Source organism: Dermacentor albipictus, chromosome 10 (genome assembly GCF_038994185.2).
Source record: "Dermacentor albipictus isolate Rhodes 1998 colony chromosome 10, USDA_Dalb.pri_finalv2, whole genome shotgun sequence".
In the NCBI taxonomy this organism is placed as follows: Eukaryota; Metazoa; Arthropoda; class Arachnida; order Ixodida; family Ixodidae; genus Dermacentor; species Dermacentor albipictus.
In genome coordinates, this window is record NC_091830.1 from 1438956 (window position 1) to 1464921 (window position 25966).

The 25966-nt window shown below is 46.4% G+C and overlaps 1 protein-coding gene across 2 annotated transcripts in view; it reads right to left on the reverse strand.

The window, feature by feature from the left end:
- The window catches only part of LOC135911970 (aldehyde dehydrogenase 1A1-like), a 360058-nt gene that overhangs the window by 278423 nt on the left and 55669 nt on the right, over window positions 1-25966 (reverse strand). For both annotated transcript variants that reach the window (XM_065444352.2, XM_070527411.1), the window contains exon 3: window positions 6720-6860. In XM_065444352.2, the coding sequence (XP_065300424.2) occupies window positions 6720-6860 (141 nt within the window). The remainder of the gene's footprint in view (window positions 1-6719; window positions 6861-25966) is intronic.

The window sequence follows — 25966 nt, forward strand, 5'->3', positions numbered from 1 at the left end:
TCAAACCTAGCGCGACCGAGTTTGAAGTTTGAAATTATTTCTTTCTTTGTTACAGAAAGAGGAAACAAGTGCAAGCTTGCCCGTTTTTTTTGTCGATTAACGTAGACACCAGACAAAAGCACTAATCACTAATCTGAAACTTCAGCTTGACTTTATATTTGCGTCCCTTTAGTGTCTCATTAAAGGGACTCAAGAGGCAAATACTAAGTCAAGCTAATGTGATAGATTAGTGCTCGAGAATCTCTAAGGCGTCAATATTATCGCGAACAGAGCCTTAGCAATCGAGACATTGAGGTAAATGCTGTACATGGTTAAAGACTACCCCGGCTCATTCAAGCACTTGCCGAATGACGAAAGCACTCCTCAGTTAAATTCTGTCCCTAATACTCAAGTACTCGTTGCAAGGAACATCCTTGGATTGTATTATAAGATGAAATAAAATGTTACTTGCCCAGTTCTATTTCATTTTTAGGAAAAATATCTCATTAAAATTACCGTTGACAACGACGCGGGCGGTCCAGAGATTTCGTTTTCACTCGACTCTACCCCACCCACGCTTTCGCGTTTGAGTACTTTCCTGATCGTGTAGTGCTGCGCCGGTTTCGCTACCTCGCGAAACTCGCACAAACTTCAACTTCCATGTGATGTCGCGGGATGCCCAAACGGTCTACGCCACTTGACGAGAAAACAGCTGCAGCGGCGAATCTACCGCTCAGTCCTGACTCGGTACCGCCGTCTGTCGGGCGCCGTTTTACTCACCAACGGCAGCAAAAGGTGGTGATGGCGTATGCAACGTCACCACTCCCCCGGTTGGGTGGCGGGAAATTTGAATTTAAAAAGAAAGGTATTCGGATGGACGGACGGAAAAAGACTTTCATGAGCAAAGGACCTGCGAGGTTGCCAGCCCGGGCTAAGGCCACCCGGGCATTATGTGCGGTGAGGCATAGCCTTTCCACCACTGCCCGGGCCCGCTGGATAGCCCATAGTTGGTCGTGTAGTTCCGAGCTAGCCAGAGCATTTAGCCATCGCTCCTCGAGAAGGTACGGTTCTATGCTGTCCTCTACATATATCGATCTGATCTTTGTGCACTTCCATAAGATGTCTGCCATGTTTGCGTGTTTGTGCTTGCAGAGCTTGCAGCTCGCATCTGGGTAGTGTGTTGAATTTACTCTGTTTAAATGTGCTGGGTTTCGGAACGTTCTGGTTTGCAGCCTTCTCCAATCTGTTTCTTGAGACCTGTCGAGTTGTTTGTGGGGTTGTGGGTATGATTCTCTTTGTTTCGTATAGTGTGTCAGTATGTCGTGGTACGTGACCAGTCTGTCCCTGTCGTCTTTTATCGCTACTTCGCCGTTGACGCCTCCTCCGTGTTCTCCATCGCCTCCACCGCAGTCCTTCCCCCTTCTCCGGGGGGTGCGGGGTGTTGGGCCCGACCCTTCAGATGCAATGCTTTCGTAAAATAAGTCTTCTCTTGGCACGAAACAAGCATTACGAGGTTTCTGGAATGGTATTTAGACAGTCTACCTCGACTTAGTATTTGTCTATAATGCCCCTTTAAACAGCTAAGCTGTTAACAGCTACAGCCTCGGAGTTGACAATAGCTTTGAACTCTCGCCAAGCCTGGATGGCCTGGTCGTAGAGATGGCTGTCTCACGAGACATAAAGCGTGGCCACGCATCAACCTCTGGCTCGGACGTTGCCCCGGATCGCCGCGCCGAGTTACAGCAACCAAAGAAACCTCGGCCTACTTCTGGAGGGTCGAAGTGTGCTCTCTGACGTGTGTAGTGCATGACCATTGGACTTGTTCCCGGGGCCCCGACTTGAACGACACTACAAGGTCAGTTTAATGGCACTTTTATATCCAAATATCGCTGACACCCTGAATATTATTTTATGAAACGCACAGGGGCTCGGAAGTTCTATAAAACGAGCCGAAATTATCAGCGTGGCCCACGCTAAAAATTGTGATATTCTGTGTTTGCAAGAAACAAATTTTTTCACCATTGGACATGATCTTTCTTTGAAACGCACTTTCAACCTAGATTGATTTTTTCCTCTTTCGCAACAGCACGCTATAGTAGAGCCGGTATTACTATATTTAACAGCGTTCTCTTGCGCGATTACCATGCTTTTTATTGTGGGACTGGATGGATATTGTGTACCATCTTCATTTAGGCCACGGATCTTGTGCAGCTATGGACCCACGCAGGCCACTAAATCCAATTATTTTTTTCGTAACTTGGAGGCTTATTTTCTCGACGGTCGTCACGTGGTGCTTGTTGGGGATTTTAAGTGTGTTTCAGACACGCAAGCAGATGTGCAAAGCCTGGGATGGGATCGCACTGATTGGAGCGCACGGGAGTTGCGTCGCCTCGTCCAGTATTTTTCGTTGCTGGTTATCTATAGACTTTTTCATGGCTCTTCATTTGTCTGGACGTGGCGCGTCGTCAAGCAGGTCAGATCGTGCGTATGTGCCAAGAAATTTAGCTCAGTATGTCTCCCAATCTGATGTGATAACTTCACCTTCATCTTCTGTTTATATTTCCGATCACAGACCAGTTATACTTGAAGTTTGCTTCCCTGCTTCGTCATCACTAAAACCTTGGCGTCTCGACATCCACGTTCCACATGACGCGCACTCGCGCTCTTGTTTGTCGAGAGTCTCTCGCGACTCTCTAGATCTGACCCAGAGTAAAGGGCTACGCTCAAGGTGCAGTGGTGTCTGCATTGGTCAGTTCAAGGACGTGCACTCAGATCACGTATGTCAGAACTGGCGGATACTGCCACGAAGCTCCGTATTGCCCTTCGGGGAAATCAACTGAATCCGCTGATGCGGTCATGGCAGCGTGAGCTACGGAGGCTTTTCCAACGTCTCGTCGCAGCGTCGTCTTTGTCAGCTGCTGATTGGCAATGCAGACGTAATCCGTGTGCACACCCTGACGTTCTACGCTTTGCAAGAAACTCACTTTTTAGACAACCGAATGCATTCGGTTCTGCTTCCCCAAGAGTACCTCCTGTTACATCACCTCCCACATGTGAATATTCGCTCTTTGTAACGCATTTTGAAAACATGGCGCGTGCGACTATGCAAATAGATCCTTGTTCTCGAGGATCTCGTAGAATGCTTAGTGGGCTGCCTCAGGTTCCACCTGAGGTAGCTGACCGTCTTTGTGCACGACCGTCAGCTGATGAGGTGAAGGCAGCATTGTCCTCCATAAAGCGTGGATCGGCCCCATGGCCGGACAGTTTACCCGTTGAGATTTATCTAACGTTCTGGGAAGATATTGGTCCCACTTTCGTATCTGTTATCAGCCGCTGCTTTGATTACTTTGAATTCCCTGCTAGTTTTTGCGACGGCCGTATTGTGCTGATACCCAAGCACAATCCATCACCAGTTTTTCCACAGGAATGAAGGACAATTACGCTTCTCGCTGTTGACTACAAATCTTCCAGTTATTGTCATCGACGCTGGGAAGCCTGATGCCTTCATTAATCGGACACCATCAGGCATGTTTCGTCCCTGGTAGAGAGATACACGGTCTCTCATTCATTACGTGTGACATCATGACGTAGACGCCGACCGGGTCAGCATGAGGTCTCTTGGCTTCACTAGATCAAGGCATTCGATCGCCTTGAACATATGTACATATTTAATGTACTGACCCCGTTGGCTTTTCGTCAAATTTTGTTGAACTTATTAGGAATACCTATTCAGATCTCTCAAGTTCAATGTTTATTGATGTTCGCGAAAGTGCACCATTTCCCGTCACTCGTGCTGTTCGTCAGGGGTGCCCTCTGTCCCCAGAACTCTTTGTGCTCAGCCTGGAGCCATTTCTGCGCTCGGTACTAAGAGACCCTTACATGCGCGGTCTCCCGCTGCCTGGTAGCAGTGTTGCGAAAGTGACAGCCTTCGCCGATGACATCACATTGTTTCTCAGGAACGAAGACAGCTTATCCCGTAGCCTTCAAATTTTCATTGAGTACGGAAATATTTTAGGTGCTGCACTAAATTTTTCAAAATATCGTTATTTGTTCATTGGTTCTCCACAGGCACACCTAATTCCCCTTTTCGTCTTCAGAAGAACGCTTCTGTTCGTATTTTAAGCCTTGATTACACCTACGATGGCCTATCAGACTATGTGTCTCGATTCTTGAAGATGTAGGGCGAAATTTACAGCACGTTCAAGGCTATGATTTACCCATATTAGAAAGAAGAACTTGGCACAGTACGTTTGTGACGTACAGCCGCCACTACTGGTTAATAGGTCCAGAGCAGTTCCTTCTTGGTGCCTCCTTCTGGTAGGGTAGTACAGAACTGGTCTGTCGTGCGACGCTTGGGAAACCACGCTCTCGCGGTGGGTTCGCGGTCCCATTCGTGTCTGTCCGCTGCCAGCTGTTTGCTCAGTGATTTCTGCTCCGCCTGTTACAGCGCGATCAGGGTCCCACGCGTGAAGTTGCCTGCTATTTACTTGGCATAATAATTCGTTGCATGCTACCAGGCGTACACTTAAATCGTAGACCACAAGTCTTAAACGCACCTGCATTTTACTCTACGGACGTGGCATTTTATCGTCACGTACAACAGGTATGTCCTGATGTAGACGTTCTCAAAAACCGTGTTGTGGATACAGTGGCGGCCTTACAGCATCCTCTAGTTGGCCCAGCGCGCCGCTCACGCTCCAATAATGCGTCGTGGGGTGCGATAATGGCGCCATTTCTGCCCGGCCACCTACGCGACTTCGTGTGGCGTCTAGGGTGCCAAGTGCTCCACGTGCGACAGACTACAGCCGTGGCTTATAGTCCCATCTTCGCTGCGTCCTAATTGCGAGTAGTGGCACGAGCGCGTTCGCGCGGTTACGCTAAGTTACGCCGACGCTCAACCCAGGAACGGGAGCTTAATGCGCTCTAAAATACGACGTTCGAATCGGCGCTCATGCCCGCGTGTTTCATTTTTAACGCGATAGCGTTAAGGAGCTCGTGTCGCAGAAAAGCCGGTGTCGTCGGCGTCGGTGTCGGCGTCGGGTGTCGGCGTCGGGTGTCGGCGTCGGTGTCGGCGTCGGCGTTTGCGGCGTTGACCGTGAGCGATAAATCATGGCAGGCGCTTCATAAATAAAAAGCAACTTCCAAGATTGGCCGGGTGGGAATCGAACCAGGGTCTCCGGAGTGTGAGACGGAGACGCTACCACTCAGCCACGAGTTCGATGCTTCCAAGCGGTGCAAACGCGCCTCTAGTGAATGCGGTGTTGCCTTCGAAACGAGCCGTGGAAAGTTATAATGCGGTGTATATCGGTAATTATGACCATGTAACGTACAGAAGTCGCAATTACACGAGTTGCGAAGTGAATTTCCGCTGCATTTCTTCTGCGCTTTCCGCACACGCAGAGCCATCTTGCGGCAAACCATCTTGCGGCATCTTGCGGCAAGTTGCTCCTGCCCCGACAGGAGGCGCGCCGCGCCCGCATTGGGACCACTGCCAGGCGCGTCGCGGGACTCCCTCTCCCCTGACGACGCTTCGCCGTGCTCCCGGTTTAGATTACTATCTCTCTGCCCGTGCCGATCACGACGTTTGGCTGGCGTAGATCGTTTCCCCTCCGAGACACCGAGTTCTTTGGTTCGTTCCGTTCGCTCAGGCGCACGTTTCGTTGCCGCGCCGAACGCTGCGTTGCTCGACGCTCACCGCGTGATAGGTGGGCGCTAAGTCCGATGCGGGGCGCATCGTAAGTGATCGCTGTGCCGTAGCGCATTGTCTTATACCCCTTGGCGGGTCGACGGGAACGCTGTCGCGTCCCACTCTTGAATGCGAAGCTTAAGCGTCCTCCAATTTTTTCGTGTTCTTTCTGCTAGTGCGCGCTTTCTGCAAAAAGAAGGAATCCGCACCCGGCTACTCGTTTACTTTACGTTCTTCTGAAGCACGGTTTGCGCGGCCAAGTAGATCCTAAGCGATCTGCTTAGTAGATCTTAGCATGGGATCTACAAGTAAATCCCATGTCTTCTATGCTCGGCGGTGGGAGACTGACCTTGGCAAATGGCCGTGATCACGTGCAAGCCGGAGGCTACGTGTGGATATGAAACTCGATTCTCACGGATTGCACGACAATTTGTGTTTGCCATGTCTATTTGAATTAAGAGGTGAGCGTTTTCTAAAGCTTGCTCTCAAGCTTACGCTTGCGCGACAAATCACTTCTAATAATTACATACATTTTCCAAGCTGCAGAGACTCGACACCTCATGCTTGCACGTAAAATGATGATAGAAAGTGTGGCGATTGTAACACACTCATATTATAAGTCGATAGAATAGTTGGACTGGAAATGTCCATCCTCGCGTCTTCGACGTACCGTGACATCACACCGAACAAATTTTGCCAACTTTGTGTAGCCGTAAGGCTAGATATAATATTCTGGTTCATTAAATAAATCAATTAGAGCGCTACAGACATTTCTGTGGGCTAGGTTCACGTTGAGCTGACGCAGTGATCGCAGTAATGTAGCGAGTCATTGTACCACGACGTCATGACACATTCACCATCGCTGGACTTGCGCCCGAATTGGTTCGTTGACGCAAGTACCATAGTAAACTACTTAGGGTGCCCCGACACCTGCCAGTATTTCCGCTAAGAATATGACGATTAGGATCTGATAATAACAAAAGGGAAATCAATAATGGCTTTTCGGGTCACTTAATGCAAATCTGTACGCCCACGCTCAACGATAGCGCCTTACCGCCATGTAGTCGGCGTTCTGATCCATCAGGTCGGCCAGCCTGTTGATGATGGTGCCACGCTGTGAAGCGTCCATGGTCCGCCACTTGGAGCCACGCTTGAAGGCTTCTCTCGCTGCCTGCACGGCCGCGTCGATGTCCTCCTGCAAAAGGCCGAAATGCGGAGATCAGCGTAGGAAACAATGCAGCCGACGAGCGCCCATGAAATTCATCGCTGGACACGCACTCAATCAATTACGGTGGTGAGAAGTTCTTATCACGATTACCCCGAAGGACAAGTTAAAGGATAACGTAGTTTCAGAGTCGCCCAAGAAATTTCGAGTTATCTTCAATTAAAAGAGAAGGGTTTCCAGGCTAAACCAGTGGTGTAGATCATGATGCACTTATTTAACATACTAGTGTACGCCCAATGACTGATTAACTTATATGCACGCTTTCAAGAAGCGAACAGCATGTTTCTTGGTTCATTCACGAAAAACAGACGAAGCGGCGGGCGAAAGCACAGCGATTCCGGATTCCTGCCACAAAAGCCGTCGCAGCGAGAGCATCGCTGTTGTAGCAGCAGCAGTTGCATTCTCAAGCACGGAACTAAGCAAACTTCCTTGGTTTCACAGGCTAGCTGCATCGGCTGTCCTTCAGAGAAGGAGAGAGAGAGAGAGAGATTATAAGAAAAACAGAGAATTTTACCGGCGCGTATACAACCGCTGTTATGCTACTATGTATAGGGATGGGGAATGAGATTATAAGATTAAGATGATAGTGGGAGAAAAAGAATAAAAATAAATATGAAATGCGCAAGTGGACCTGACACTAATATTTACAAGTGACATGACGGGTAAATTTAGGCTTTTCCATATGAACTGTTCAATCTTGAAAGCTTTCCTAATAGATCAATTTCTGACAGGTATTTGAACAAAAGATCCAAAACCCGCCGCTCTTTTGAAGGGCCGGGCATGGGACGTAAGATGCTGGGTAATGTTAATGGATAGCGGCAAATAATGTCCATTTGTTGCTCAAAAAATTGTCTCTCGTCGCGGTACGCAGGGCATTCTAGTAATATGTGCTCCATTGTCTCTAAGTTGCCACAGTTATCATAGTAGGGGTTAGTGGTAAGCCCTATGCGGTACAGATAAAATTCGTGTATGCCGCATTCCGCCGAAGACGATGGTATAATGTCTCCAAGTGTCGAGGAAGTGGTCGTGGAATTTTCGGTCTTACTTCTGGGTCACTGTAACGCAGGAAGTTATCTTGGTGAAGCGGCAGGTTGCAGATGCGGTCTTTTTCTTGATAGGCACATTGTTTTGCCATGTTTGAAGCGTCGGCTTTCGTAAAAAAATGTTCCTTTGAAATTGCGGTTTGGAGTCCATTTCGGGCAGCTTCATCCGCTTTTTAATTTCCTGAAATACCGGCATGGCCAGATATCCACTGGAACTTGATCCAATGCCCAGCATTCTTAGCCTTGTGGTGAAGATAAGCAATGTCAAATGCTGCAGGTTGATTATTACAACGCTTGTGCCTGTTTCACATACTTTGTAGGGCTGCTTTTGAATCCGTGAAAATCACCCATGTCTTTGGCGGCTGCTGTCGATATACAAAAACATACATGCACAAAGACCTCCTTAATTCCATATAGCTCTGCTGAAGTAGATGATGTCGCTCGCTCAAGATGAAACGAGAATTGTGGTCCTGTGGAGGGAACAAAAAGTACGCACGATGAGCGATGTGGAGTTGTAGAACCATCCTTGAAAATGTGCGTAGCGGCTGCGTATTCTTTGTGCATATATTCCAAATATTTCTGATAAATCGCTGATTGAGTCATCTTCTTTTTCGCCCTGATTCCAGGGATATATGGCACGATTTCCAGTGGGGACAGTGTCCATGGTGAAATGTTTCGTGGCATAATTTGTGACGCTTGAGCAGGAATTGAAATAGATATGCTTTCGACGGCCTGTCCAAAGCTAGATGAAGGACGGGTTCTAGAAATGTCCTTTAAAAAGTGGGTCTTCATGTGAATGACGTGTTGGAGGTGAATTCGATGTGTCTCCTGAGAAGATAGCATTTCAAGGGGCAGGCATTCAGCTTCTGCTACAGTTCCTGAGCGGGACGACCCCTTCGGAAGGCCAATACATACGGGAAGGCAGGTGTTCCATGCTGCCTAAAGTTTTCTCTTGCTTGTGGGAGACATCTTGTGCAGCATCGGGAGGTAATATTGTAGTGTTCCGTCGACGTAGGCCCTATGGAGGAGCACCATTGATCGACAGTTGCTGCCCCATTGTGATCTGGCTAAAATCGAAATACGTGCGACGGCGAGGAAATCTCACTTAGTTTTTTCACTTGAGGCGACCATGTGAGGTTCCTGTCGATCGTCACTCCAAGAAACCTTTGCGTCTTGACGTATGGAACGGTCCGACCCCCCAACACTAGTGGGTATTTTTCCATACACCTCCATGTGAAAGGCATGGCAACGCTTTTGTCGGGGGACAATTTCAGACCCCTTGGATTTAGATAGGCCGGTGTATTTGCTGGCGCTCTCTGGAGACGTTCTTGGGTGGTGCTGCGGGAACGCGTCGCTCTCCAAATGCAGATGTCGTCCGCATACAGCGTGATTTTGACGCCACGGGGCAGGTTTCTTCTCAGATGGACGAGGGCTAAAATAATACCGGGCTTAACACAGCTCCTTGTAGCACTCCCTTCTCGATGGCATAAAGCGCCGTGGGGCCATCCGGCGTACACATGAAAAGTTGGCGTCCTTGAAGATAGTCTTCAATTCATGCGTAAAGTCGTCCTCCAAGACCAAGGGTTTCCAAAGTGTCAAGTACTGCTTTATGATAGACCTAATCATGCGCTGCCTTAATGACCAAAAATAATGCAGTAGGTGTGTTTCAGGAGACCAATTCCTCTTCACTTGATGAGATCAAGGTAATGAGATTAATTAGGGACCTATTTTGCCGTAAGCCATTCATTTCCTCCGGGTAAACTTTTGTAGTTTTCAGGAACCAAGTTAGTCATTTGTGAATCATTTTTTCGAATAGCTTCCCTATGCAGCTAAGCAGAGGTATGGGTCTGAAGGAGTCGTAATTTGTCGGCTGCTTCCCTGGCTTCAATATAGGAATAACTTTCGCGAGCTTCCATTCCGTAGGAACCTCCCCAGTTATCCATGAGTCGTTGTAGTACTCTAGTAGGCGTAAGCGAGATGTGTGGCATAGACTTGAGAGCGCTTCATAACTCACTCCGTCATGGCCAGGTGATGATCGCTTGTTTGCGTCGCCGATTGCTGCCGTGAGCTCTTCAATTGCAAATGGTAATTCTAAGTCAGGAAAGGTCGCTCGAGGTGGACTAGGCTGATGACTTGCAATTTGCCGAGAAGGTTGTGCCCCGCTGGAAAGGAGCCGACAGTACTGTTCTGCCACCTCCTTCAGAGATGCGCGCTCATGTAATGAGAGGGCGATAAAAGGATAAAGCTGTTGCGGCTCTTTGGGAATGCCTCTGACGACTCGCCAGATTTTGCTCAGCGGTTGTCGTATGTCCAGTCTCCCACAAAAGTCCCTCCACCTATTTCGGTTCATTTTGGTGAGGTAACGCCGCATGTATGTATGTATGTATGTATGTATGTATGTATGTATGTATGTATGTATGTATGTATGTATGTATGTATGTATGTATGTATGTATGTATGTATGTATGTATGTATGTATGTATGTATGTATGTATGTATGTATGTATGTATGTATGTATGTATGTATGTACGTATGTACGTATGTATTTATGTATGTATGTATGTATGTATGTATGTATGTATGTATGTATGTATGTATGTATGTATGTATGTATGTATGTATGTATGTATGTATGTATGTATGTATGTATGTATGTATGTATGTATGTATGTATGTATGTACAATATTAATAATAATATTAATAATCTTTATTACATCCAGTCGTGCCATGGTTACATGATCCAGCCGGATAAGCAACATTGCTTGTGTGCGAGGCTGGGCAGTCAGCAGGTAGCACTGATATGTGTACAAATGAATGATAAGAAAGAAGAAATGTATGTATGTATGTATGTATGTATGTATGTATGTATGTATGTATGTATGTATGTATGTATGTATGTATGTATGTATGTATGTATGTATGTATGTATGTATGTATGTATGTATGTATGTATGTATGTATGTATGTATGTATGTATGTATGTATGTATGTATGTATGTATGTATGTATGTATGTATGTATGTATGTATGTATGTATGTATGTATGTATGTATGTATGTATCAGTGGCGTAGCCAGAAATTTCGTTCGGGGGGGGCTCAAGTTGCAGCTCGGCCTCCTCCTTAAAAGGCAGCTTTAGTACGGGTGCTGTTATTTAAATACATCTAGAAGGGCAATTCGTTTTTCCTCGCAACAACTGCACCAAATCTGACATTTTTTGTTGAATTTAAAAGAAAATATTAAATTCTAGTGACTGTTGGTTTCGAATTTTTCATTTAGGCGGTCAATTCTTTATTAAAAATTGGCCAAAATCGCAAATTTTCAGGAAACGGAACTATCAAGTTTAAAACTCAGTAACTCAACAATAAAAAATGATAGCACAATTTTGTGAATTGCATATAATAGTACATCTACAGAGGACAAAATAGATATGTTAAACATGAATTTCAAAAAAGATTAGTACTATGGAAATACGACTTTTGCAGAACCCTTATACACAACGTAACCAATTCACGCAAGATACAAATTGACATACCATATTTGTCCGCATCGACTTTCCTAATAGTTGCCGTTTACAGAACCGAGATATCTGTTCTTGGTACATATCTATTATTTTGTAAAGGTCGTGCTTCTATTTTTTCGAAATTTCAAATTTTTCAAAATATTTTATACAAAATTCAGGCCGTAAATCGAAATTCCGTTTCCAACAGACACTATAATTTACCTTCTCTCTCAAATGCAACAAATTTCATTAAAAGCGATTAGCAGGATTATCTCAGAAAAGCGTTTCTGCGTTTTACATGCATTTGAATAGGCCGCGTCGGATTGGGCCCCTGCTAAAGCTTCCTCTTAAACAATTTGTCGAGGGATCAAATACATGAATAATAACCGCATTACCATTGTCAAAAATGCTGTAAACGAATTCTTTAACGCTACGCACTGTCCAAACAAGTAAAATGTGTATTTTTTCATAAAAGAATATTCTCGTATGTGCCAAAAATTGTGCCCAAAGTAACTGATATCAATGCTTGCATGTTTTTGTCTATTTAATAAGTAAAGAAAATATCCCACGAACTTTAGAACTATATCACTTCGAAACCAGGAAAGCAGCGCATGCCGCTGATATGAAAAATTAAATGGCAATGAACTGAACAAGTTGAGGACAAATATGTTAATGAAACTGTCATTCAAGAACCGTGCTTACATTCTTGTATATATGCAATGGTCAGTGAAAAATCTCAATGACGCTGTCATTTGTTCCAATGTATTACGCAGGAGCAGCTGTCACCGGTCGTGAATCGTGAGCAATTGCACCGAAATTATAGTCGCAATAGAGAGCACGTATAAAAAGCAGTTCTGCAAGCTATACGAGGGCGGGTCAAGTGAATTTGAGCCAATGCGAATATGTGACAAACGCGGTACTTTATTAAAAAGTAGTCTTCATGAGAATTTAGGCATTTGCCCCATTGACTATATGGAGTCGCGTGATTCCCGTCTCATGAAACTCCTTAGGTTGCTACTTCAAAAAGTCTGTAACTGACTCTTTCACGTCATCGTCCGGCACGAATCTAGTTCCGTTGAGCTGTTTTTCGGTTGCCCCAAAATGTGGAAGTCACAAGGGGGCAGGTCTGAGCTGTATGACGGATGTTGCAGGGTTTCCCACTTGAACTTTGCCAGTTTTGTATTTACCACATCAGTGACGTGTGGACGGGCATTGTCGTGAAACAAGATGACATAATTCGTCAATTTTCCACGTAGTTTGTTCTTGATTGCGACACGCAGTGGTTCCGGCGTTTCATAATATCGGAAACAATTGATAGTCTCTCAAGATTGAGCAAATTCTATCAGTAATGACGCCTGACGATCGAAAAAAAAAGTCAACAACACCTTTCCGGCGAAAATGACGGCCTTTGCATTCTTTGGCCGTGGTAAATTCGAATGTTTACACTGTAAGCTTTGCCGTCGTGTTTCAGACTCGTAGTAGTGGCACCATGGTTCGTCCCTGATCACAATAGCAAACAAGAAATCGTCATCCTCATTGTGATACCAGATCAGATTAGTCAAAGCAGCGCCAAATTTCTCCGTCTTCTGGCGGTGGATCAAAATCTTGGGCATCGATTGCGCACACAAGAGCCGATAACCAAGGTGCTCATGAATTATGGCGTGAACCGAACCGTGACTGATTTTCACACGCTCTGCCCGTTCATCGGTGCTTGCCCTCCATTCTTGTCTCAGCTCATCAACCTTTGAAATTGTGCGGGATGTGATTGCACGATGGCATTGACCTGGTCTTCGAATGCCTTTGCAACTTTCCCATTCTTCTTTGAACCGTTTGCTCCCACGCTTTACAGTGGCCGATGAAATGCAATGTTTAACGTACATGGCAGCCATACGGTGATTAATTTCTTTTTGGGAAACACCTTTAGCTGTCAAAAACTTCGCGACACGACGCTGTTCAGCTTTTTGGGTGTCCATTATGTCAGGCAACCATGTTCAACCCAGTTTATGAGAGCATTAAAGAACATTTATTCTCACACATGCGTACCACTTTTGTAAATGAGAGATGCCACTCTGCTACACGCATGCCTCGCAGATAATGAATCGAACCATTATTGCGACTCACACTCGTGCTTTAGAAATGCGAAGAGACAGCTTGATAAAGGGCAAAAAGTGTGACTGGAAACAAAGTTCACTGCACGTATACACGAAACCTCGCAACAAGATATTTAAATATACGTATAAATCACCAATAAATCTACGTATCTAAGAAAAATTCGCTGTATGTAATGCGTCAAACAAGGCAAATAAACATGCTGCGCGATCACAGCTTCACAGAATCCTAGATTCCGCCCCAATTCCATCCACTCCCCCCGGTGTATCGCGCGCGACCAAAGGCGGCGCGTTTGCTCCCCGCTTTTCTCCTTTGCGCACACATGACTGAGCCACCATCGTCGGCTCAGCCATTCCAACCCCCCCGCCCCCGCCCCCCACGCTTTCACTCGCACATACAGCCTGCGGCACGCGGTCACGATGTTATCAGCCTTGGACTTTATACGAAACCTGAGGGCGACGGTGATGGCACGAATGCGCCTGGAGTGTCCATATAATTGCTATCGCAATAATGTAATAAGAGTATCTGGCAACTGAAGCGTCCCGTGGCTCATTACTTTCCACAAAAGAAGAAGTAACAAAATCGAACTTTCACCATGCGACAATTCCCTGCACCGCAACAATGTATTTTTTTTTTCTTTCTGTGGTGCGGGGGGCACCGAAATGAAAAAAAAAACGCATAGGAAAGTATGTTGGCCACAATAGAATGCCTACTTTGGGCACCTAATGTGGCTACGGAAAGAATATCGAAAAAAGCGTGAGACGCTTGGTCCACTGGGAACCAACCATACGCATACTGCTCGGTATCCTACAACGGCGAGACAAGACTTTCCAGATAAGTTCTGCAAAAGCGAACGCGGTGCAATCCATCGAGTCCCCACAGTGATGGCGGCGAGCGACCATTGTTTCATTTTCTCGTCTGCTATCCAGAAAGTGTCCAAAACTCTGCCAGGCGAAATTCCACTCGACCAGAGAAAACCGAACGCGCACCGAAGTGCGCTGCGCGGTGGTCGGGGCCACGCGAGAAAAACGTATGCGCTCTGGCTAGCTCTGGCAGCCCGCGGGTATAACAGCGAGAACAAAAAAAAGAAAGAAGAGGCTCAATGTGTCCTCGCGAATAAAAGTCAAAGTAGAAAAAAAAGAACGTACTTAGCTTGGCTGAATTTAGTGTTTTGACATGGATGCTTTGGCATAGGTTAAAAAAAATGTTGATATTTTTTTTTCTGACATGGCGGCACAAATGAACCACCACAACGCTTCGTCTCATTGAACCTCGCTGCACGCTTAGTCAACTTGTCGGCTAGTGTGTTGATTTGACTTGTCTCGTTGTGTGTTGTGATGTAAGACTTTAGAAAAGTCAATGGACCTTTGGCGTCAAATGTTTACAACAACATTAAACCCACAAAGTTCCGCAATTGAAGATCTAAAGCACAACTTTGGAAATATCAATGCACCTTTCACATCAAGAGTTTATGAGATTTATACCAATAAATTTTCGGAATTGACATCCATGCGCTCCATAGATTCCGCGGCCTCAGCGAGATGCCGCGGCGAGCCCGCTCACTATCAAAACGCCCTTGAAAACTTTGTGGTCGGATGGGACTGCTTGGCGTTATGCGACTCTCGGTGCATGGGTGTTGCCGCGAAATCCAGCCCGAGTTCGCTATCTTCGCGCTTAAATGTCTTTTCGAGCTTCAAAAAGACATTCTAGACAAAATCCAGAATGATTTCCGGCGCCGGGGGTTGCTTTCGTCGGCGGTGCATGGGCAGCACGAAAAAATTTCGGGGGGGGCTGAAGCCCCATAAGCCCCCCCCTTGGCTACGCCCCTGGTATGTATGTACGTCCATACGTACGTATGTATGCATGCATGCATGCATGTATGTATGTATGTATGTATGTATGTATGTATGTATGTATGTATGTATGTATGTATGTATGTATGTATGTATGTATGTATGTATGTATGTATGTATGTATGTATGTATGTATGCATGTATGCATGTATGTATGTATGTATGTATGTATGTATGTATGTATGTATGTATGTATGTATGTATGTATGTATGTATGTATGTATGTATGTATGTATGTATGTGTACAATACAATAGAGTTTTTATTGTGCATATAGAAAACAAAGTACATATAGCAGACCTACCAAAGCCTCAGAGGGTTTGACTGGCAGTGCCTGACAGTCGGGTCACAGAAAATTGCACAGGGTTAATAGCGGAGTTAGCTATTAGCGGGTCGGAGCAAAATGTTGAACAGTTATACAAAATGTTACCGCAAACATCGACAATTCTAAGTAGTTTCTTAATCCCACGTCTTGTGTTCGCTTCTAACACAGGCGTTGGCAATTTATTAAATATGGCTGGAACATAGTATTGCCGCGTTCTCCTTCCGTACTTTGTGGCAGTCTTGGGGATGACGTAGGGTTTCTTCGGTCTTAAGGATCGGACAGGCGTATATCGTGTTTTAAAATCATTATTCCAGAAGTGTTTAATTACAGCACTTTCAATAATCAAAGAAGTGAAGTTTGACAAATTCAACAACCTAAAGACGTCTGCATCTTGCTTTGGACACAAATCGTAAGCCACTCTGTTGATAGCAGTAAACGTAAAATTGAATTAATTCTTGAGCACCACCTAAGAGTACAATGGCCATACACAGTCAAGCCATAACGTAGCACACTGTAGACTAAAGCTGAACAATAATTTTTCGAACGGAGATTGGCATAGGACATCGCATATTGTATAGTACAGAGGAGACCGCGCGCAGCCTTTTACAGATGTGGGATAATTGCGAGTTCCATAAAAGATCACAGTCAAAAAGCAACCCAAGATACTTAACAGAAGATGCATTTTTGACAGGTTGACATGTATATTCATAACAGTCCGATGTGTGTAAAAATAATGATGTCGTAGGCAGGATTTTTTCATGGGGTTATGGAAACAGACAAGTCGCGTTTTAGAAGGGTTGATGCTTATTAAATTAGCCGCAAACCAGTCCAGTCATTCTGTAAGGAGTCATTCTGTAAGGAGCTGATTGCATCAGAGTAATTAGTTGCACAGGATACAAAAACAGTATCATCGGCATATTGATATGTATAATTACCTACTACATTGGACAAATCATTCGCATAAATGTTAAAAAGCAGGGGGGCTTAATATTGAGACCTGAGGGACTCCAGAATGAATACTGGTCAAAACACTTAAACTATTTCCCACCTTTACACACGATTGTCTATCCCGCAGAAAGTTAGTTAATTCATGAATGACCCACGAAGGCCTAGCAGAGACAGTTTCTGCAACAAAATCTCATGACAAACACTGTAAAATGCCTTAGAGGCATCCATAAAGAGGGCACATGCTACCCGGTTACGGTCTAGTGCCAAGTTTAAAAGATGAGAGAAAGCTTCTAACAGTGTTTGTGTACCCTTCCCCTGTACAAATCCATACTGATGTATGTGTTTGTGTGTGTGTGCGTGTGTGCGCGTGCGTGTGCGTGCGTGCGTGCGTGCGTGTGTGTGTATGTATGTATGTATGTATGTATGTATGTATGTATGTATGTATGTATGTATGTATGTATGTATGTATGTATGTATGTATGTATGTATGTATGTATGTATGTATGTATGTATGTATGTATGTATGTATGTATGTATGTATGTATGTATGTATTGTGGGAGTTCCTTCGGTCTACCGGGGCGCAGTCGTTGCTGCGCCTAAGGCTCCGGACTTATTCGCCAATGCGAGGAAAACCCCTCCCAAATGCCTGCCCTTCGACCACGCGCCGTTTTCCCCGGGCGCCGCGGCCGCGTCCCGCGACGTCATGCTACGCGGCCCTGCGATTGGGTCGTGGGGCGTGACGTAGGGAAGAAGCCCCGACTGGGGACGATCGCCGTGCGCGGGGGAGTCGTGCTGCGGTAGGGACGAGCGCCGGTCACGAGAGGCAAGCTGCAAGGTACGTGAGCGACCAGCTATTTGTGTCTCCAACGCGCCCGGCCTGGGGACGTCCACGTGCTCTGTCAGCTTGCGTAAGTGTGGCTTGCTGAGTGGCTCTGCTTTCCGCCCTTGCGGTAGTCGCAGGTGCTCAGTGCGTCACATTTTGCGTGTCCGAGCCGTCGCAGACCATTGTCGGTGACGGGAAGCGCTAGGTAGCGTTTGCGAACGCATTTCGGCCCGCGTGCGCAAACCATTGTTCGACGCGACGTGTAACCCGCCTTCCCTCGCCATCGGGAACCGCGGGCGCCGAGTGTACTCCGTGTGTTTGGGTGCAGTCTGGTACGTGTTGGCCATTTGTGATCAATAAACGCCTTAACTGTCCTGGACGCCTTGTGTTCCTGGGAGACCGCCCATGCATACGGCCAGAGCCTGCCAGGCCTTCCGGCTCGGTGCTCGAACCTGCGGTGGGTCTATCACCATGCGCCGTCGTGCGGCGTCGTGAGGCTCTACTTCTCGGGGGGGACACTTGGCGACGCCGTGCGCGGAGACGTACAGTGAGCCCACAGTATGTATGTATGTATGTATGCATGTATGTATGTATGTATGTATGTATGTATGTATGTATGTATGTATGTATGTATGTATGTATGTATGTATGTATGTATGTATGTATGTATGTATGTATGTATGTATGTATGTATGTATGTATGTATGTATGTATGTATGTATGTATGTATGTATGTATGTATGTATGTATGTATGTATGTATGTATGTATGTATGTATGTATGTATGTATGTATGTATGTATGTACGTATGTCTTTGTGCCCGTCGACAACTTCTGAGGTCTTCGATATTTTTAGTACGTAGAGCCTTCGTTTCGGCACGCCTTCGAATGGCCATAGCTTTTCGAATTCCTCGTGATTAGTAGGTACATTACAATGCTTAGTGGCAGAGCGGGCACTTTGTTTGAGGCAATGAGCTATTGTCGGTAATAATTCTCTATTCGTAGTCGAGGCTGTGATCCCATTGTCTACGGATGCTGTGTAAGTTCCCCAGTTTACCGACTTCAGTTTCCCTTTTCTGGGCGACGTCCGAAAATGAAGGGCAGAGATTAGGATGGGGTAGTGATCGCTACCTCGAGTCTTGAAATCTGTCCACCATCCGAACATAGGGGCAACTTGACTTGATGGCAATGTGAGGTCAATGCAGCTAACAGTCTTCGGATTTTTCAGGTATGTTATGATGCCATCGTTTAAGGGCTCCATATTTCACCTCGCAAGAAGCTTCGCCCGCTTAGCATCCCGAGCACATGTATGTGAACTGCCCCAGATCTCGTTATGTGCGTTAAAATCGCCACAAATAATATATGGAGACGGAGTGCTTGTGAACAAGTTTTCCAATCTTGACACGTCCAAAGGTGATCCTGGTTCTAAGTAGACGCCGATCAGGGTAAACACTTTAGATGCAATCACATGTGGTTGCGTAAATATATTCATTCTTGTCATGGGGTGTTACGTCAATCACAGAGGCAGGCACGTCGTTGCGAAATCCAACGAGCAGTCGGCTAATGCCGTTTTGTCGCCTTGAATGATGAAAATAATAAGCGTTTATCCTAAACTGCTCGTCGACGCGAGACTCGGAAATGACCATAAAAGGGAATCGGTACACTCGCGCAATATACTTAAAGTCTGCTAACTTGAAGCGCAAGCCGCGAGCGTTCCACTAGAATATAGTACATGTGCGGAAGTGTTTGTTGGTGGACAACACTTGTGAGACGATAGTTGGGGAAGCCATCATTGCTACTGCGACGAATCACGGCGTTGTGCCGTGAAAGAAGACGACACCAGCGGTACCAAAGCCAGGACGGCCACTACCTCAGGGATACTTTTAAACGATAGACTGGCAGGGAGAATACTTTTGATTGCTGCGAATATCATGGGAATCAGCACACTTGATATCCCATTTACAGCACTGCCATCTAACGGCTTTTCTTGGTTCTTCCTGTTCTTCTGCTGCGACCTTAGGGACGCTTGTTGTTGTTGTAGACTTGCGGCTATATCACCTGGCCTAGGCCTTTGATTGACTCTTTGCAGATGAAGGCCTTTGCTAGTTTTTTCTCACGACTGAGACGACGGACTTTTTCGAAGCCGTATCGCTGCGCTGAATTGTGTCGTGTTGCTTTTGGTTTGTAAATGTATCCGGGTTCGGTGGTGGTTCTCATCGTTTTCGCACTATTCCCTGGATTTGCTCCATTGTCCGTGCAAGAGTGGCTGATTTCTTTTTGGGACAACCTCCGTATGATGCAGCATGCTGAACTCCACAGTTTGCACATCAAGGCAGGGAACGTGGCGTATACACTCCTTATGCGTATGTGTACCGGCGCATATCTTGTAGCGGATGGGGACTTCACACTATTTCGCTATATATACATGTCTTTGACATCTGAAACATTGAGTAGCAGACCCCATGGATTCTGTCACGGGATAACTAGAGAATCCAAGCGACACTGGGTTTGGTAAAGGGGCGTCCTTAGAGAATTCCAGGATGGCCGAGCGTCTTCGGGTTTCCTTTACCACGCCATCTTCGTTAGGGACGTACAAAACTTGCCTTTTAGCAGATATGACTCCTTGTTCGCCCCAAGTACTCCTTGAGGTACGTGGCAGAGTAGGAGTATGGAACTTGAGCTTCCACAGGAATACCCGATAGACATTTCACTGTAAGGAGGCTATCAGTTGCAGGAAGTGTAAACACTGTCACCATGAGGCTGCCATCCTTGTTGAGACGATCGCTGAGTATCTTTTCTTGGGCTGTTGTCACGACCGCAGAAGCCAGAAGATTTAGGTTTACTTTCTATAAGCTGCTGTCAGGCTGCGTTGGCTTCAATATAACAGGAGCACCTGTGGCTCTTTTTTTTTCTCTAAGAGACAACAGTGAAGGCTGTCTGGTCCATCTCTTCGTTGTCTCCCGTAGATTTCCTTGTCTCGATCTCATCTTCCCGTAGCCTTGTACTAGCTTGCTCAACTTCTCTGTCGTCTACCGGAGGAACATGCCGACTTGATTGCTGCTTGAGATTGATGCCGTCAGAGCATCACCAAGGGCGGCCGACGGCGGAGGCTCGCCGCACTGCTTCGGTCTGGTGCACTTTGGGAGCCACTTGACGTGCTTCTCTCGCAGGACAGTGACCCTCAGACCGGCGTTCGGTGAGAGAGAGGCACAAAAAGCAAGAATGAACTCTATACTTCCAAAAGAAGGCTTAAAATTACAGACGGGCATTCGGAAACGAGCCTATCGCTCGTCGTCTTCGGCTGTCCTCTAGATAGCTGCAGTGACTGCCTGGCTGATCATCCTTGCATCGTATACGTGCCGGCATGGCACTGACTACCCTGCTGGTCTCGGCGCGCACTCTGCTGAAACCAGCCCCAAGCTACATTCTACGCAGTCCGGATTCCTGCAACAAAAGTCGTCACAGCGAGAGCATCGCTGTTGTAGCAGCAGCAGTTGCATTCTCAAGCACGCAACTAAGTGAACTTCCTTGGTTTCACAGGTCGGTTGCTTTTATTCTTGGTATATTTTTAGAATTTGTCAATTCCTTCAACTGCTGCTGCTACTTTTGTTGCTGCTATCGATTTTCCCTGCTTCTGTGCTCACATTGTTTTCACTATTTAGCCATGCTCGTAGTGGAGACAAATGCTGAACTTTCTAAGCGAATGGACGAGCTAGAAGCTATATTCAAACATCGGTTGAATGAATCAATCGACCGGCCTGTTATTAGCATACAAACTAAGCTTCAGGACACAGGCTCAGATGTCGGTGTGATGAGAACTGAAGTTGGTCTCATAGATGACAGCGTAAAGCTTCTGAACGAAGTAGTCGAGTCAGCCCCATCTCAACAGCTTATTTGTGCCAAACCGCGCTCTGAAAGCAGAAAACCACGCCCTTCAAATAAAGTCGCTGACATTGAGCAATACTCAAGATTAAATAACTTGGAAATAAAGGGGGTGCCCTGTAACCAGGGGGAGGATTGTACCGCAATCCTGACTACCATCGGCAACAGAATCAACTGTACAGTCTCAACCACTGATGACGACACAGCTGATCGCGTACTAACAAAGCCTGGTCAAAAGAATATAATCTTGCGGTTTTGCTCTCGAGCAAAAAAAAAAAACTGAATTGATAAAGAAGGCGCGAAAGGACCGACTGCATACCCGAAGTATAGGGTTTTCAGGAGAGAACACGCGGGCGATATTCGTCAATGAGCATCTATCGCCAAACAATAAGCGTTTGTTCTCCAGGACGCTTGCCTTGAAGAAGGAAAAAGGTTGGCAGTTCATAAAGACGGAAAATTGCCAGATCAAAGTGCGGAAATCACCCGATAGTCGGGTATTTCGCATCGCTTCTGATTCGGATTTATCTATTATTACGCAACCTTGCATAAGCCATCCAACTTTCAGTCTTCAAGTTGTGTCCAATGGCTTCGTACTTTTTACCTCAAGAACTTGAGGCTTATTTTTCATCGCACTGCCCTTCACTGATCCATTTCAATGCGCGAAGTCTGCAAGAAAACATGGATGGCATCACAATTTTTTATCACCTACCCATCATAATTTCTCTGTAATTTGCGTTAGTGAACTTTAGCAGGGAAGAAGTTTGGGCGTGTTGATTGGATACGTACATACTGGGATACATAGCGCAAGAATGACACAAGGGCGAAGCAGGAACACGGGACGAACACTCAGCGTAGCGCTCATCCCGTGTTCCTGTTTCGTCCTCGTGTCATACTTGCGCTATGTATCTCAGTTTGCGTTAGTGAAACCTGGCTCTCTGCATCCCACAATAACTTGTATAGCTTTCCTTCGTACTCATCTGAATACTGCCACCATGATAACAAAAATCGTGGTGGTGCTGTTATGTTTGTATCTTCAGAGTTGCGTTTTCATAGGCGATCCGACTTGACACTCGACACGGCGAACTGTGAATCTGTCTGGGTCCAATATGACGATACTTTTTTCACAAGATTTAAAAAAAAACCTAATAGCTGACTGCATCTATCGTTCACCTTCATCATCTGCAAGCGCGTTTTGCTTAGCCGTAGGTTATTTGCTGCGTAATTTACTGTTCGAACAGAAAAATGTAACTATCATGAGCGATAATAATATTAACCTTTTAGATACATCGAGCCCACTACTTGATTACGTTAGATGCCTGAATGGGTTCGGATATTAAAACTTAATTACTCTTCCAACTCGTTGTCCCACGAATAAACAGGGATGCTTATCGACGATATATTATCCAACCTTCTTACTAACACTGACTGTGGTGTTGTCGAACCTTCAATAACCAATCATTACCCAACGTTGGTGCGCTTAACTTATACTGCTGCGACTACCGATGCAAGCTTCACGAGAAAGAAGTTTAATTCATCAATTATTATTAAATTATTTGCCGCTTCAGACTGATCCCCAGTAATGGCATGTAATAACCCTGAAACCGCCTATAACACATTTTCACAAATAATTTCTAAAGCTACTTCAGATTTCACGGCAATAATGAATTAAAAAAAAAACGTTTTCAGCTCCTCGTAACCCATGGTTATCCACCAGTTTGCTAAATTGCTTACGGAAAAAAATATAACCTTTGCAGAAAAACAATAAAACAGCGATTGAACACTGCACTTCACGAAGGGTAGAATAAGTACTCTAACTTACTAGGAAAACTACTAAAACAGGCAAAAACGACGTAATATCAAAATTAAATTAAGTCTACTGGTAATGATATCAAAAAGCAATGGAAAGTCTTACTGTTTTAGGTCGATACAATCATAATGCCGAAATAACTATGAAACAATCGGGGGATCTTCTCCTTGATAATCCCTTGGACATTGAAAACTCTTTTATGAATTTCTTCTGTGCAGATAATGAACGGTGTGACGATTCATTGATCGAGACTTACACCCGTGTGCCTCATAGCTTTTTCCTTCATCCCACAACACCTGAAGACATAGTCACAGTCATTTCCAGTCCAAAAAATACCGGGCCTGGTCTTGATAACTTCAGCCGATCTCTCATAAAAATGATAGCGTACCTAATATCTGAAATATTCTGTCACATAGTGAACCTTATCTTTAAAGCAGGAATCTGTCCAAGTTCTTTGAGAAAGGCCAAAATAATCCCTGTCTTTAAAAGGGAGGTAAGCGTCTAACATCTAACCACCGCCTTATTACTATACTTTCATTCTGTAGTAAAATGGATGGATGGATGGATGGATGGATGGATGGAAAAATTGGAGGACGCTTAAGCTTCGCCTTCAAGAGTGCGACGCGACAGCGTTGCCGTCGACCCGCCAAGGGGTATAAGACAATGCGCTACGGCACAGCAATCACTTACGATGCGCCCCGCATCGGACTTAGCGCCCACCTATCACGCGGTGAGCGTCGAGCAACGCAGCGTTCGGCGCGCCAACGAAACGTGCGCCTGAGCGAACGAAACGAACCAAAGAACTCGGTGTCTCGGAGGGGAAACGATCTACGCCAGCCAAACGTCGTGATCGGCACGGGCAGAGAGATAGATAGTAATCTAAAGCGGGAGCACGGCGAAGCGTCGTCAGGGGAGAGGGAGTCCCGCGACGCGCCTGGCAGCGGTCCCAATGCGCGCGCGGCGCGCCTCCTGTCGGGGCAGCGCCGTACATTGAGAGGAGGGGGTCTTCTGTGTTTGCCGCAAGATGGCTCTGCGTGTGCGGAAAGCGCAGAAGAAATGCAGCGGAAACGCACTTCGCAACTCGTGTAATTGTGACTTCTGTACGTTACATGTTCGTAATTACCGATATACACCGCAGTATAACTTTCCACGGCTCGTTTCGAAGGCAACACCGCATTCACTAGAGGCGCGTTTGCACCGCTTGGAAGCATCGAACTCGTGGCTGAGTGGTAGCGTCTCCGTCTCACACTCCGGAGACCCGGGTTCGATTCCCACCGGGCCAATCTTGGAATTTGCTTTTTATTTATGAAGCGCCTGCCGTGATTTATCGCTCACGGTCAACGCCGCCGACGCCGACACCCGACGCCGACGACACCGGCTTTTCTGCGACACGAGCTCCTTAACGCTATCGCGTTAAAACTGTATTAGGGTCCTTTAGGGCGCGCACTAGCGCGCAGCGGGCCGCTCCCATGTCGGGGCAGAGAGGCCGAGTCTCTCCGCCGCGTCGCGGGCCCGTTGGACAGCCCATAACTGTTCTTCGAGGACCGCATCCCAACGTGAAGAAGTGTTGTTTTTATCGCTGTGTAACGCGGGACATCGCCAGAGCATGTGAGGTAAATTTGCTAAATCATTGCATAGTGCACATGCATTTGTTGTCTGAATTTCGGGGTACACCTTGTGAAGAAGTAGGGGGTTTGGGTAAGCCCCCGTCTGTAGAAGCCTTAGTGTCAAAGCCTGGGGTCTATTGAGTTTGCGATGTGGGAGGGGCTAGATCCTCCGAGCCAAGTAAAAGTGCTTAGTAATTTCGTTGTAGGAAAAAGGATAGTCCCGATTGTCAGTACCCCCAGCGTCACGCTGCCCGGTAGCTACGCGGTTGATGATCCCTCGCGCAGCTCCGTGTGCCGACTCGTTGAGGTTGGGCGGGGCACCGTCGATCTGTCCCATGTGGGCTGGAAACCAGATCAATGTGTGTGGCTTGATCTCCTTGCTTCCTAGTATCCTTAGGGCCAGCTCGGATATGGTTCCTTTGGCAAATGCCCTAACAGCTGATATGGAGTCACTGTAGATTGATGTCCTCTTGTCGACCAATAAGGCCATCGCTATTGCAGCCTGCTCTGCGATCGCAGAGGACGCCGTCCGAATCGAGATTGCGTTTGTTATTTGCCTTTCATGATCTACGCTAACTACAGCGAAGGCCTGTCCGTCGGCGTAGCGCGCTGCGTCTAAAAGCCCGTTCACGAGCCTTTTCCAGGAGAGCCTTCGCGCGCGCCCGACGTCTTCCCACGTTGTGCTCTGGATGGACGTTTCGTGGGATCGGGGCGACAATGATGCAGTCCCGTTGCTCTCGAGGGATGCTACAGAACTTTGTTTTGATTACTTTGGGGGGAACGCCCAGCTCCTGTAAGATGTGTCTTCCACCTTGTGTGGTAGATAGCCTGACGAACTGGGCCCTCTCCTGTGCTTCCGCTATTTCCTCTAGCGTGTTATGCATGCCAAGTTGAAGTAAGCGTTCCGTGTGAGTGTATATGGGGAGGCCGAGAGCTCTCTTGATTGCCTTCCTGATTAATGCGTTGAGCTTATCCCGCTCTGATCTTTGCCAGTTGTGCATAGCCGCGACGTAAGTGAAATGACACATTACGAACGCATGTACCAATCTCACGAGGTTATCTTCTCCGAGGCCTTGCTGCCGGTTGGCCACTCTTCTGATTAGTCTGATGGCATTGTCCGTCTTCTTAGTGAGTCGCAGCACTGTCTGGTTGTTTGAACCATTCGACTCTACCATCAT